Source organism: Salmo salar, chromosome ssa02, assembly GCF_905237065.1.
Source record: "Salmo salar chromosome ssa02, Ssal_v3.1, whole genome shotgun sequence".
NCBI lineage: Eukaryota > Metazoa > Chordata > Actinopteri > Salmoniformes > Salmonidae > Salmo > Salmo salar.
Genome location: NC_059443.1, coordinates 4,394,458 through 4,410,000, shown reverse-complemented (window position 1 = coordinate 4,410,000; position 15,543 = coordinate 4,394,458). Strand labels below are relative to the sequence as shown.

The following is a 15,543-nucleotide window of genomic DNA, read 5'->3' as shown; positions in this document are numbered from 1 at the left end:
AGGTGAGAAGCCCCTCTGGACAACAGTGTAGACTTTATGAAGGTAAGAAGCCCCTCCGGACAATAGTGTAGACTTTATGAAGGTGAGAAGCCCCTCTGGACAACAGTGTAGACTTTATGAAGGTAAGAAGCCCCTCTGGACAACAGTGTAGACTTTATGAAGGTGGAATGGTCTGTGTGGTGATCTGTTGGAGTGGTCTGAGTGGTGATCTGGTCTGAGTGGTGATCTGTTGGAATGGTCTGAGTGGTGATCTGTTGGAATGGTCTGTGTGGTGATCTGTTGGAATGGTCTGAGTGGTGATCTGTTGGAATGGTCTGTGTGGTGATCTGTTGGAGTGGTTTGTGTGGTGATCTGTTGCAGTGGTCTGAGTGGTGATCTGGTCTGAGTGGTGATCTGTTGGAATGGTCTGAGTGGTGATCTTTTGGAATGGTCTGAGTGGTGATCTGTTGGAATGGTCTGAGTGGTGATCTGTTGGAATGGTCTGAGTGGTGATCTGTTGGAATGGTCTGAGTGGTGATCTGTTGGAATGGTCTGTGTGGTGATCTGTTGGAATGGTCTGAGTGGTGATCTGTTGGAGTGGTCTGAGTGGTGATCTGTTGGAATGGTCTGTGTGGGGATCTGGTCTGAGTGGTGATCTGTTGGAATGGTCTGTGGTGATCTGTTGGAGTGGTCTGAGTGGTGATCTGGTCTGAGTGGTGATCTGTTGGAGTGGTCTGAGTGGTGATCTGTTGGAATGGTCTGAGTGGTGATCTGTTGGAATGGTCTGAGTGGTGATCTGTTGGAATGGTCTGAGTGGTGATCCGTGCACCTGCCAGATCTGTAGAACCAAATACGTGAGATGTAAGTTGTAATTTATGGAAAGAATGTTCGCAGTTCCTTTTTCTATGTGAACTCCATTTGTTGTGTGTGGCTATCACAGTAACTCTGAAGACAAATCACTCAGCATCACCTCACCTGGATAAGCAACCTAATGCTTACTAAGGGTCATTGATGGCAGCTGGTATTTGTATTTACAGCAGTAGTAACTGATTGTCCTTCTTGTCTCTGTAGATCTGGAGAAAGTATGACGCTGACAGCAGTGGATACATATCAGCTGTGGAGCTGAAGGTAATGTTGTTTAACTCCACTCCTACACACAGAAGGTAATGTTGTTTAACTCCACTCCTACACACAGAAGGTAATGTTGTTTAACTCCACTCCTACACACAGAAGGTAATGTTGTTTAACTCCACTCCTACACACAGAAGGTAATGTTGTCTAACTCCACTCCTACACACAGAAGGTAATGTTGTTTAACTCCACTCCTACACACAGAAGGTAATGTTGTTTAACTCCACTCCTACACACAGAAGGTAATGTTGTCTAACTCCACTCCTACACACAGAAGGTAATGTTGTTTAACTCCACTCCTACACACAGAAGGTAATGTTGTTTAACTCCACTCCTACACACAGAAGGTAATGTTGTTTAACTCCACTCCTACACACAGAAGGTCATGTGGTTTAACTCCACTCCTACACACAGAAGGTAATGTTGTTTAACTCCACTCCTACACACAGAAGGTAATGTTGTCTAACTCCACTCCTACACACAGAACGTAATGTCTTTATATTTATCAAACCATGTTAGATCTGATTTCAGTGAATCAGGAAATTAAACAATATTGCCCTTTTTATTGCTTCTCTCCTTCTTTGTAAACAGGGTTTCCTGAAGGACTTGTTCCAGCAGCACGGGAAGGCTGTGTCCTCCAGCAAACTGGAGGAGTACACAGACGCAATGGTAAAACAAGTCTCCTAGCCCTTTCCTGTAGTCAAATGACCAAATCGCCCCCTAGTGGCCTCATTGGTGAAATGTTATTAATACTTTTATAATAATATGATAATAATAATTAATAAATACTATTTCAAAACAAACACTGAAAATGTGTTCTTCTTGGTTCCTGGAGGTACTAAAGATATCCTCTTGGTTCCCGGAGGAACATAGGCGCCTGTACTAAAGATATCCTCTTGGTTCCTGGAGGAACATAGGGCCTGTACTAAAGATATCCTCTTGGTTCCTGGAGGAACATAGGGCCTGTACTAAAGATATCCTCTTGGTTCCTGGGGGAACATAGGCTGCTGTCAAAGGATATCCTCTTGGTTCTGGGGAACATAGGGCCTGTACTAAAGATATCCTCTTGGTTCCTGTTGCCATTCTTGGGATGCTTCCTTTCCCGTTTGGCCATGACACTCAGTCTTTATAGTCTCTTACCCACTGATTTACAATCTCTCTCTCCAGTGTGTGTAAAATAAGATAACTCAAGCACTACGTCTAATCAACCTAATGCAGTCATCAGTCTCTAATCAACCTAATGCAGTCATCAGTCTCTAATCAATCTAATGCAGTCATCAGTCTCTAGAACCATTAATGCAGTCATCAGTCTCTAGAACCATTAATGCAGTCATCAGTCTCTAGAACCATTAATGCAGTCATCAGTCTCTAGCACATCGAGAACCATTAATGCAGTCATCAGTCTCTAATCAATCTAATGCAGTCATCAGTCTCTAGAACCATTAATGGGTAAGTCTCTAATCAATCTAATGCAGTCATCAGTCTCTAGAACCATTAATGCGGTCATCAGTCTCTAATCAACAATGCAGTCATCAGTCTCTAGAACCATTAATGCGGTCATCAGTCTCTAATCAACCTAATGCAGTCATCAGTCTCTAATGAACCATTAATGCAGTCATCAGTCTCTAATCAACCTAACGCAGTCATCAGTCTCTAGAACCACTAATGCAGTCATCAGTCTCTAGAACCATGAATGCAGTCATCAGTCTCTAATCAACCTAATGCAGTCATCAGTCTCTAATCAACCTAATGCAGTCATCAGTCTCTAATCAATCTAATGCAGTCATCAGTCTCTAGAACCATTAATGCAGTCATCAGTCTCTAGAACCATTAATGCAGTCATCAGTCTCTAGAACCATTAACGCAGTTATCAGTCTCTAGAACCATTAATGCAGTCATCAGTCTCTAGAACCATTAATGCAGTCATCAGTCTCTAGAACCATTAACGCAGTCATCAGTCTCTAGAACCATTAATGCAGTCATTAGTCTCTAATCAACCTAATGCAGTCATCAGTCTCTAGAACCATTAATGCGGTCATCAGTCTCTAATCAATCTAATGCAGTCATCAGTCTCTAGAACCATTAATGCGGTTCGTAATCTAAGCAGTCATCAGTCTCTAGAACCATTAATGCGGTCATCAGTCTCTAATCAACCTAATGCAGTCATCAGTCTCTAATGAACCATTAATGCGGTCATCAGTCTCTAATCAACCTAACGCAGTCATCAGTCTCTAGAACCACTAATGCAGTCATCAGTCTCTAGAACCATGAATGCAGCCATCAGTCTCTAATCAACCTAATGCAGCCATCAGTCTCTAATCAACCTAATGCAGTCATCAGTCTCTAATCAACCATTAATGCAGTCATCAGTCTCTAGAACCATTAATGCAGTCATCAGTCTCTAGAACCATTAATGCAGTCATCAGTCTCTAGAACCATTAATGCAGTCATCAGTCTCTAGAACCATTAATGCAGTCATCAGTCTCTAATCAATCTAATGCAGTCATCAGTCTCTAATCAACCGAATGCAGTCATCAGTCTCTAATCAATCTAATGCAGTCATCAGTCTCTAATCAACCTAATGCAGTCATCAGTCTCGAATCAATCTAATGCAGTCATCAGTCTCTAATCAACCTTAATGCAGTCATCAGTCTCTAGAACCATTAATGCAGTCATCAGTCTCTAGAACCATTAATGCAGTCATCAGTCTCTAATCAATCTAATGCAGTCATCAGTCTCTAGAACCATTAATGCAGTCATCAGTCTCTAGAACCATTAATGCAGTCATCAGTCTCTAATCAACCTTAATGCAGTCATCAGTCTCTAGATCAATCTAATGCAGTCATCAGTCTCTAATCAATCTAATGCAGTCATCAGTCTCTAATCAATCTAATGCAGTCATCAGTCTTTAGACCATTAATGCGTCATCAGTCTCAGAACCATTAATGCAGTCATCAGTCTCTAATCAACCTAATGCAGTCATCAGTCTCTAATCAATCTAATGCAGTCATCAGTCTCTAGAACCATTAATGCAGTCATCAGTCTCTAGAACCATTAATGCAGTCATCAGTCTCTAATCAACCTAATGCAGTCATCAGTCTCTAATCAACCTAATGCAGTCATCAGTCTCTAGAACCATTAATGCAGTCATCAGTCTCTAGAACCATTAATGCAGTCATCAGTCTCTAGAACCATTAATGCAGTCATCAGTCTCTAGAACCATTAATGCAGTCATCAGTCTCTAGAACCATTAATGCAGTCATCAGTCTCTAATCAATCTAATGCAGTCATCAGTCTCTAATCAACCTAATGCAGTCATCAGTCTCTAATCAACCTAATGCAGTCATCAGTCTCTAATCAATCTAATGCAGTCATCAGTCTCTAATCAATCTAATGCAGTCATCAGTCTCTAGAACCATTAATGCAGTCATCAGTCTCTAATCAATCTAATGCAGTCATCAGTCTCTAATCAATCTAATGCAGTCATCAGTCTCTAGATCCATTAATGCAGCCATCAGTCTCTAATCAATCTAATGCAGTCATCAGTCTCTAATCAATCTAATGCAGTCATCAGTCTCTAGAACCATTAATGCAGTCATCAGTCTCTAATCAACATAATGCAGTCATCAGTCTCTAGAACCATTAATGCAGTCATAAGTCTCTAGAACCATTAATGCAGTCATCAGTCTCTAATCAACCTAATGCAGTCATCAGTCTCTAGAACCATTAATGCAGTCATCAGTCTCTAGAACCATTAATGCAGTCATCAGTCTCTAGAACCATTAATGCGGTCATCAGTCTCTAATCAACCTAATGCAGTCATCAGTCTCTAGAACCATTAATGCAGTCATCAGTCTCTAGAACCATTAATGCAGCCATCAGTCTCTAATCAACCTAATGCATTCATCAGTCTCTAATCAACCTAATGCAGTCATCAGTCTCTAGAACCATTAATGCAGTCATCAGTCTCTAGAACCATTAATGCAGTCATCAGTCTCTAATCAACCTAATGCAGTCATATGTCTCTAATCAACCTAATGCAGTCATCAGTCTCTAGAACCATTAATGCAGTCATCAGTCTCTAGAACCATTAATGCAGTCATCAGTCTCTAGAACCATTACTGCAGTCATCAGTCTCTAGAACCATTAATGCAGTCATCAGTCTCTAATCAATCTAATGCAGTCATCAGTCTCTAATCAATCTAATGCAGTCATCAGTCTCTAATCAATCTAATGCAGTCATCAGTCTCTAATCAACCTAATGCAGTCATCAGTCTCTAATCAATCTAATGCAGTCATCAGTCTCTAGAACCATTAATGCAGTCATCAGTCTCTAATCAACCTAATGCAGTCATCAGTCTCTAATCAATCTAATGCAGTCATCAGTCTCTAATCAATCTAATGCAGTCATCAGTCTCTAGATCCATTAATGCAGCCATCAGTCTCTAATCAATCTAATGCAGTCATCAGTCTCTAATCAATCTAATGCAGTCATCAGTCTCTAGAACCATTAATGCAGTCATCAGTCTCTAATCAACATAATGCAGTCATCAGTCTCTAGAACCATTAATGCAGTCATCAGTCTCTAATCAATCTAATGCAGTCATCAGTCTCTAGAACCATTAATGCAGTCATCAGTCTCTAGAACCATTAATGCAGTCATCAGTCTCTAATCAACCTAATGCAGTCATCAGTCTCTAATCAATCTAATGCAGTCATCAGTCTCTAATCAATCTAATGCAGTCATCAGTCTCTAATCAATCTAATGCAGTCATCAGTCTCTAGAACCATTAATGCAGTCATCAGTCTCTAATCAATCTAATGCAGTCATCAGTCTCTAATCAATCTAATGCAGTCATCAGTCTCTAGAACCATTAATGCAGCCATCAGTCTCTAATCAATCTAATGCAGTCATCAGTCTCTAATCAATCTAATGCAGTCATCAGTCTCTAGAACCATTAATGCAGTCATCAGTCTCTAATCAACCTAATGCAGTCATCAGTCTCTAGAACCATTAATGCAGTCATCAGTCTCTAATCAACCTAATGCAGTCATCAGTCTCTAGAACCATTAATGCAGTCATCAGTCTCTAGAACCATTAATGCAGTCATCGGTCTCTAATCAACCTAATGCAGTCATCAGTCTCTAATCAATCTAATGCAGTCATCAGTCTCTAATCAATCTAATGCAGTCATCAGTCTCTAATCAATCTAATGCAGTCATCAGTCTCTAGAACCATTAATGCAGTCATCAGTCTCTAGAACCATTAATGCAGTCATCAGTCTCTAATCAACCTAATGCAGTCATCAGTCTCTAATCAACCTAATGCAGTCATCAGTCTCTAGAACCATTAATGCAGTCATCAGTCTCTAGAACCATTAATGCAGTCATCAGTCTCTAATCAACCTAATGCAGTCATCAGTCTCTAATCAACCTAATGCAGTCATCAGTCTCTAGAACCATTAATGCAGTCATCAGTCTCTAGAACCATTAATGCAGTCATCAGTCTCTAATCAATCTAATGCAGTCATCAGTCTCTAATCAACCTAATGCAGTCATCAGTCTCTAATCAATCTAATGCAGTCATCAGTCTCTAATCAACCTAATGCAGTCATCAGTCTCTAGAACCATTAATGCAGTCATCAGTCTCTAATCAATCTAATGCAGTCATCAGTCTCTAATCAACCTAATGCAGTCATCAGTCTCTAGAACCATTAATGCAGCCATCAGTCTCTAATCAATCTAATGCAGTCATCAGTCTCTAATCAATCTAATGCAGTCATCAGTCTCTAGAACCATTAATGCAGTCATCAGTCTCTAATCAACCATAATGCAGTCATCAGTCTCTACAACCATAATGCGGTCATCAGTCTCTAATCAACCTAATGCAGTCATCAGTCTCTAGAACCATTAATGCGGTCATCAGTCTCTAATCAACCTTAATGCAGTCATCAGTCTCTAGAACCATTAATGCGGTCATCAGTCTCTAATCAACCTAACGCAGTCATCAGTCTCTAGAACCATTAATGCAGTCATCAGTCTCTAGAACCATTAATGCAGTCATCAGTCTCTAATCAACCTAATGCAGCCATCAGTCTCTAATCAACCTAATGCAGTCATCAGTCTCTAATCAACCTAATGCAGTCATCAGTCTCTAGAACCATTAATGCAGTCATCAGTCTCTAGAACCATTAATGCAGTCATCAGTCTCTAGAACCATCTAATGCAGTCATCAGTCTCTAGAACCATTAATGCAGTCATCAGTCTCTAATCAACCTAATGCAGTCATCAGTCTCTAATCAACCTAATGCAGTCATCAGTCTCTAATCAATCTAATGCAGTCATCAGTCTCTAATCAATCTAATGCAGTCATCAGTCTCGAATCAACCTAATGCAGTCATCAGTCTCTAATCAACCTAATGCAGTCATCAGTCTCTAGAACCATTAATGCAGTCATCAGTCTCTAGAACCATTAATGCAGTCATCAGTCTCTAATCAATCTAATGCAGTCATCAGTCTCTAGAACCATTAATGCAGTCATCAGTCTCTAGAACCATTAATGCAGTCATCAGTCTCTAATCAACCTAATGCAGTCATCAGTCTCTAATCAATCTAATGCAGTCATCAGTCTCTAATCAATCTAATGCAGTCATCAGTCTCTAATCAATCTAATGCAGTCATCAGTCTCTAGAACCATTAATGCAGTCATCAGTCTCTAGAACCATTAATGCAGTCATCAGTCTCTAATGAACCTAATGCAGTCATCAGTCTCTAATCAACCTAATGCAGTCATCAGTCTCTAGAACCATTAATGCAGTCATCAGTCTCTAGAACCATTAATGCAGTCATCAGTCTCTAATCAACCTAATGCAGTCATCAGTCTCTAATCAACCTAATGCAGTCATCAGTCTCTAGAACCATTAATGCAGTCATCAGTCTCTAGAACCATTAATGCAGTCATCAGTCTCTAGAACCATTAATGCAGTCATCAGTCTCTAGAACCATTAATGCAGTCATCAGTCTCTAGAACCATTAATGCAGTCATCAGTCTCTAATCAATCTAATGCAGTCATCAGTCTCTAATCAACCTAATGCAGTCATCAGTCTCTAATCAATCTAATGCAGTCATCAGTCTCTAATCAACCTAATGCAGTCATCACTCTCTAATCAATCTAATGCAGTCATCAGTCTCTAGAACCATTAATGCAGTCATCAGTCTCTAATCAATCTAATGCAGTCATCAGTCTCTAATCAATCTAATGCAGTCATCAGTCTCTAGATCCATTAATGCAGCCATCAGTCTCTAATCAATCTAATGCAGTCATCAGTCTCTAATCAATCTAATGCAGTCATCAGTCTCTAGAACCATTAATGCAGTCATCAGTCTCTAATCAACATAATGCAGTCATCAGTCTCTAGAACCATTAATGCAGTCATGAGTCTCTAGAACCATTAATGCAGTCATCAGTCTCTAGAACCATTAATGCAGTCATCAGTCTCTAGAACCATTAATGCAGTCATCAGTCTCTAATCAACCTAATGCAGTCATCAGTCTCTAGAACCATTAATGCAGTCATCAGTCTCTAGAACCATTAATGCAGTCATCAGTCTCTAATCAACCTAATGCATTCATCAGTCTCTAATCAACCTTAATGCAGTCATCAGTCTCTAGAACCATTAATGCAGTCATCAGTCTCTAGAACCATTAATGCAGTCATCAGTCTCTAATCAACCTAATGCAGTCATAAGTCTCTAATCAACCTAATGCAGTCATCAGTCTCTAGAACCATTAATGCAGTCATCAGTCTCTAGAACCATTAATGCAGTCATCAGTCTCTAGAACCATTAATGCAGTCATCAGTCTCTAGAACCATTAATGCAGTCATCAGTCTCTAGAACCATTAATGCAGTCATCAGTCTCTAATCAATCTAATGCAGTCATCAGTCTCTAATCAACCTAATGCAGTCATCAGTCTCTAATCAACCTAATGCAGTCATCAGTCTCTAATCAATCTAATGCAGTCATCAGTCTCTAATCAATCTAATGCAGTCATCAGTCTCTAGAACCATTAATGCAGTCATCAGTCTCTAATCAATCTAATGCAGTCATCAGTCTCTAATCAATCTAATGCAGTCATCAGTCTCTAATCAATCTAATGCAGTCATCAGTCTCTAATCAATCTAATGCAGTCATCAGTCTCTAATCAATCTAATGCAGTCATCAGTCTCTAGAACCATTAATGCAGTCATCAGTCTCTAGAATCAACATAATGCAGTCATCAGTCTCTAGAACCATTAATGCAGTCATCAGTCTCTAATCAATCTAATGCAGTCATCAGTCTCTAGAACCATTAATGCAGTCATCAGTCTCTAGAACCATTAATGCAGTCATCAGTCTCTAATCAACCTAATGCAGTCATCAGTCTCTAATCAATCTAATGCAGTCATCAGTCTCTAATCAATCTAATGCAGTCATCAGTCTCTAATCAATCTAATGCAGTCATCAGTCTCTAGAACCATTAATGCAGTCATCAGTCTCTAGAACCATTAATGCAGTCATCAGTCTCTACAACCATTAATGCATTCATCGTCTCTAATCAACCTAATGCAGTCATCAGTCTCTAGAACCATTAATGCAGTCATCAGTCTCTAGAACCATTAATGCAGTCATCAGTCTCTAATCAACCTAATGCAGTCATCAGTCTCTAATCAACCTAATGCAGTCATCAGTCTCTAGAACCATTAATGCAGTCATCAGTCTCTAGAACCATTAATGCAGTCATCAGTCTCTAGAACCATTAATGCAGTCATCAGTCTCTAGAACCATTAATGCAGTCATCAGTCTCTAGAACCATTAATGCAGTCATCAGTCTCTAATCAATCTAATGCAGTCATCAGTCTCTAATCAACCTAATGCAGTCATCAGTCTCTAATCAACCTAATGCAGTCATCAGTCTCTAATCAATCTAATGCAGTCATCAGTCTCTAATCAATCTAATGCAGTCATCAGTCTCTAGAACCATTAATGCAGTCATCAGTCTCTAATCAATCTAATGCAGTCGTCAGTCTCTAATCAATCTAATGCAGTCATCAGTCTCTAGATCCATTAATGCAGTCATCAGTCTCTAATCAATCTAATGCAGTCATCAGTCTCTAGATCAATCTAATGCAGTCATCAGTCTCTAGAACCATTAATGCAGTCATCAGTCTCTAATCAACATAATGCAGTCATCAGTCTCTAGAACCATTAATGCAGTCATCAGTCTCTAGAACCATTAATGCAGTCATCAGTCTCTAATCAACCTAATGCAGTCATCAGTCTCTAGAACCATTAATGCAGTCATCAGTCTCTAGAACCATTAATGCAGTCATCAGTCTCTAGAACCATTAATGCAGTCATCAGTCTCTAATCAACCTAATGCAGTCATCAGTCTCTAATCAACCTAATGCAGTCATCAGTCTCTAGAACCATTAATGCAGTCATCAGTCTCTAGAACCATTAATGCAGTCATCAGTCTCTAATCAAACTAATGCAGTCATCAGTCTCTAATCAACCTAATGCAGTCATCAGTCTCTAGAACCATTAATGCAGTCATCAGTCTCTAGAACCATTAATGCAGTCATCAGTCTCTAGAACCATTAATGCAGTCATCAGTCTCTAGAACCATTACTGCAGTCATCAGTCTCTAGAACCATTAATGCAGTCATCGGTCTCTAATCAATCTAATGCAGTCATCAGTCTCTAATCAACCTAATGCAGTCATCAGTCTCTAATCAACCTAATGCAGTCATCAGTCTCTAGATCAATCTAATGCAGTCATCAGTCTCTAGAACCATTAATGCAGTCATCAGTCTCTAATCAACCTAATGCAGTCATCAGTCTCTAATCAATCTAATGCAGTCATCAGTCTCTAGAACCATTAATGCAGTCATCAGTCTCTAATCAATCTAATGCAGTCATCAGTCTCTAATCAACCTAATGCAGTCATCAGTCTCTAGAACCATTAATGCAGTCATCAGTCTCTAATCAACATAATGCAGTCATCAGTCTCTAGAACCATTAATGCAGTCATCAGTCTCTAATCAATCTAATGCAGTCATCAGTCTCTAGAACCATTAATGCAGTCATCAGTCTCTAGAACCATTAATGCAGTCATCAGTCTCTAATCAACCTAATGCAGTCATCAGTCTCTAATCAATCTAATGCAGTCATCAGTCTCTAATCAACCTAATGCAGTCATCAGTCTCTAATCAATCTAATGCAGTCATCAGTCTCTAGAACCATTAATGCAGTCATCAGTCTCTAGAACCATTAATGCAGTCATCAGTCTCTAACAACCTTAACGCAGTCATCAGTCTCTAATCAACCTAATGCAGTCATCAGTCTCTAGAACCATTAATGCAGTCATCAGTCTCTAGAACCATTAATGCAGTCATCAGTCTCTAATCAACCTAATGCAGTCATCAGTCTCTAATCAACCTAATGCAGTCATCAGTCTCTAGAACCATTAATGCAGTCATCAGTCTCTAGAACCATTAATGCAGTCATCAGTCTCTAGAACCATTAATGCAGTCATCAGTCTCTAGAACCATTAATGCAGTCATCAGTCTCTAATCAATCTAATGCAGTCATCAGTCTCTAATCAATCTAATGCAGTCATCAGTCTCTAATCAACCTAATGCAGTCATCAGTCTCTAATCAACCTAATGCAGTCATCAGTCTCTAGAACCATTAATGCAGTCATCAGTCTCTAGAACCATTAATGCAGTCATCAGTCTCTAAACAATCTAATGCAGTCATCAGTCTCTAATCAATCTAATGCAGTCATCAGTCTCTAGATCCATTAATGCAGTCATCAGTCTCTAATCAATCTAATGCAGTCATCAGTCTCTAATCAATCTAATGCAGTCATCAGTCTCTAGAACCATCTAATGCAGTCATCAGTCTCTAATCAACCATTAATGCAGTCATCAGTCTCTAGAACCATTAATGCAGTCATGAGTCTCTAGAACCATCTAATGCAGTCATCAGTCTCTAATCAACCTAATGCAGTCATCAGTCTCTAGAACCATTAATGCAGTCATCAGTCTCTAGAACCATTAATGCAGTCATCAGTCTCTAGAACCATTAATGCAGTCATCAGTCTCTAGAACCATTAATGCAGTCATCAGTCTCTAACAACCTAATGCAGTCATCAGTCTCTAGAACCATTAATGCAGTCATCAGTCTCTAGAACCATTAATGCAGTCATCAGTCTCTAATCAACCTAATGCAGTCATCAGTCTCTAATCAACCTAATGCAGTCATCAGTCTCTAGAACCATTAATGCAGTCATCAGTCTCTAGAACCATTAATGCAGTCATCAGTCTCTAGAACCATTAATGCAGTCATCAGTCTCTAGAACCATTAATGCAGTCATCAGTCTCTAGAACCATTAATGCAGTCATCAGTCTCTAATCAATCTAATGCAGTCATCAGTCTCTAATCAACCTAATGCAGTCATCAGTCTCTAATCAACCTAATGCAGTCATCAGTCTCTAATCAATCTAATGCAGTCATCAGTCTCTAGAACCATTAATGCAGTCATCAGTCTCTAATCAATCTAATGCAGTCATCAGTCTCTAATCAATCTAATGCAGTCATCAGTCTCTAGATCCATCTAATGCAGTCATCAGTCTCTAATCAATCTAATGCAGTCATCAGTCTCTAATCAATCTAATGCAGTCATCAGTCTCTAGAACCATTAATGCAGTCATCAGTCTCTAACAACTAATGCAGTCATCAGTCTCTAGAACCATTATTGCAGTCATCAGTCTCTAATCAATCTAATGCAGTCATCAGTCTCTAGAACCATTAATGCAGTCATCAGTCTCTAGAACCATTAATGCAGTCATCGGTCTCTAATCAACCTAATGCAGTCATCAGTCTCTAATCAATCTAATGCAGTCATCAGTCTCTAATCAATCTAATGCAGTCATCAGTCTCTAATCAATCTAATGCAGTCATCAGTCTCTAGAACCATTAATGCAGTCATCAGTCTCTAGAACCATTAATGCAGTCATCAGTCTCTAATCAACCTAATGCAGTCATCAGTCTCTAATCAACCTAATGCAGTCATCAGTCTCTAGAACCATTAATGCAGTCATCAGTCTCTAGAACCATTAATGCAGTCATCAGTCTCTAATCAACCTAATGCAGTCATCAGTCTCTAATCAACCTAATGCAGTCATCAGTCTCTAGAACCATTAATGCAGTCATCAGTCTCTAGAACCATTAATGCAGTCATCAGTCTCTAGAACCATTAATGCAGTCATCAGTCTCTAATCAACCTAATGCAGTCATCAGTCTCTAATCAATCTAATGCAGTCATCAGTCTCTAGAACCATTAATGCAGTCATCAGTCTCTAGAACCATTAATGCAGTCATCAGTCTCTAGAACCATTAATGCAGTCATCAGTCTCTAGAACCATTAATGCAGTCATCAGTCTCTAATCAATCTAATGCAGTCATCAGTCTCTAATCAACCATAGTGCAGTCATCAGTCTCTAATCAACCTAATGCAGTCATCAGTCTCTAGAACCATTAATGCAGTCATCGGTCTCTAATCAACCTAATGCAGTCATCAGTCTCTAATCAACCTAATGCAGTCATCAGTCTCTAATCAACCATAATGCAGTCATCAGTCTCTAGATCAATCTAATGCAGTCATCAGTCTCTAATCAATCTAATGCAGTCATCAGTCTCTAGAACCATTAATGCAGTCATCAGTCTCTAATCAATCTAATGCAGTCATCAGTCTCTAATCAATCTAATGCAGTCATCAGTCTCTAGAACCATTAATGCAGTCATCAGTCTCTAATCAACCTAATGCAGTCATCAGTCTCTAATCAATCTAATGCAGTCATCAGTCTCTAGAACCATTAATGCAGTCATCAGTCTCTAATCAACATTAATGCAGTCATCAGTCTCTAGAACCATTAATGCAGTCATCAGTCTCTAATCAATCTAATGCAGTCATCAGTCTCTAGAACCATTAATGCAGTCATCAGTCTCTAGAACCATTAATGCAGTCATCAGTCTCTAATCAACCTAATGCAGTCATCAGTCTCTAATCAATCTAATGCAGTCATCAGTCTCTAATCAATCTAATGCAGTCATCAGTCTCTAATCAACCTAATGCAGTCATCAGTCTCTAGAACCATTAATGCAGTCATCAGTCTCTAGAACCATTAATGCAGTCATCAGTCTCTAATCAATCTAATGCAGTCATCAGTCTCTACAACCATTAATGCAGTCATCAGTCTCTAGAACCATTAATGCAGTCATCAGTCTCTAGAACCATTAATGCAGTCATCAGTCTCTAATCAATCTAATGCAGTCATCAGTCTCTAATCAACCTAATGCAGTCATCAGTCTCTAGAACCATTAATGCAGTCATCAGTCTCTAGAACCATTAATGCAGTCATCAGTCTCTAGAACCATTAATGCAGTCATCAGTCTCTAGAACCATTAATGCAGTCATCAGTCTCTAGAACCATTAATGCAGTCATCAGTCTCTAGAACCATTAATGCAGTCATCAGTCTCTAATCAATCTAATGCAGTCATCAGTCTCTAATCAACCTAATGCAGTCATCAGTCTCTAATCAACCATTAATGCAGTCATCAGTCTCTAATCAATCTAATGCAGTCATCAGTCTCTAGAACAATCTAATGCAGTCATCAGTCTCTAGAACCATTAATGCAGTCATCAGTCTCTAGATCAATCTAATGCAGTCGTCAGTCTCTAATCAATCTAATGCAGTCATCAGTCTCTAGATCCATCTAATGCAGTCATCAGTCTCTAATCAATCTAATGCAGTCATCAGTCTCTAATCAACCTTAATGCAGTCATCAGTCTCTAGAACCATTAATGCAGTCATCAGTCTCTAGAACAACCTAATGCAGTCATCAGTCTCTAGAACCAATCTAATGCAGTCATCAGTCTCTAGAACCATTAATGCAGTCATCAGTCTCTAATCAACCTTAATGCAGTCATCAGTCTCTAGAACCATTAATGCAGTCATCAGTCTCTACAACCATAATGCAGTCATCAGTCTCTAATCAACCTAATGCAGTCATCAGTCTCTAGAACCATTACTGCAGTCATCAGTCTCTAGAACCATTAATGCAGTCATCAGTCTCTAGAACCATTAATGCAGTCATCAGTCTCTAATCAACCTAATGCAGTCATCAGTCTCTAATCAACCTAATGCAGTCATCAGTCTCTAGAAACATTAATGCAGTCAACAGTCTCTAGAACCATTAATGCAGTCATCAGTCTCTAATCAAATTAATGCAGTCATCAGTCTCTAATCAACCATTAATGCAGTCATCAGTCTCTAGAACCATTAATGCAGTCATCAGTCTCTATGAACCATTAATGCAGTCATCA

The 15,543-nt window shown here is 39.4% G+C and overlaps 1 protein-coding gene across 3 annotated transcripts in view; it reads left to right on the top strand.

The window, feature by feature from the left end:
• The window catches only part of LOC106572986 (secretagogin), a 48,152-nt gene that overhangs the window by 7,576 nt on the left and 25,033 nt on the right, over positions 1 to 15,543 (top strand). For all 3 annotated transcript variants that reach the window (XM_045696627.1, XM_045696631.1, XM_045696629.1), the window contains exons 5-6: positions 1,051 to 1,107; positions 1,702 to 1,779. In XM_045696627.1, coding sequence (XP_045552583.1) covers positions 1,051 to 1,107; positions 1,702 to 1,779 — 135 coding nt within the window. The remainder of the gene's footprint in view (positions 1 to 1,050; positions 1,108 to 1,701; positions 1,780 to 15,543) is intronic.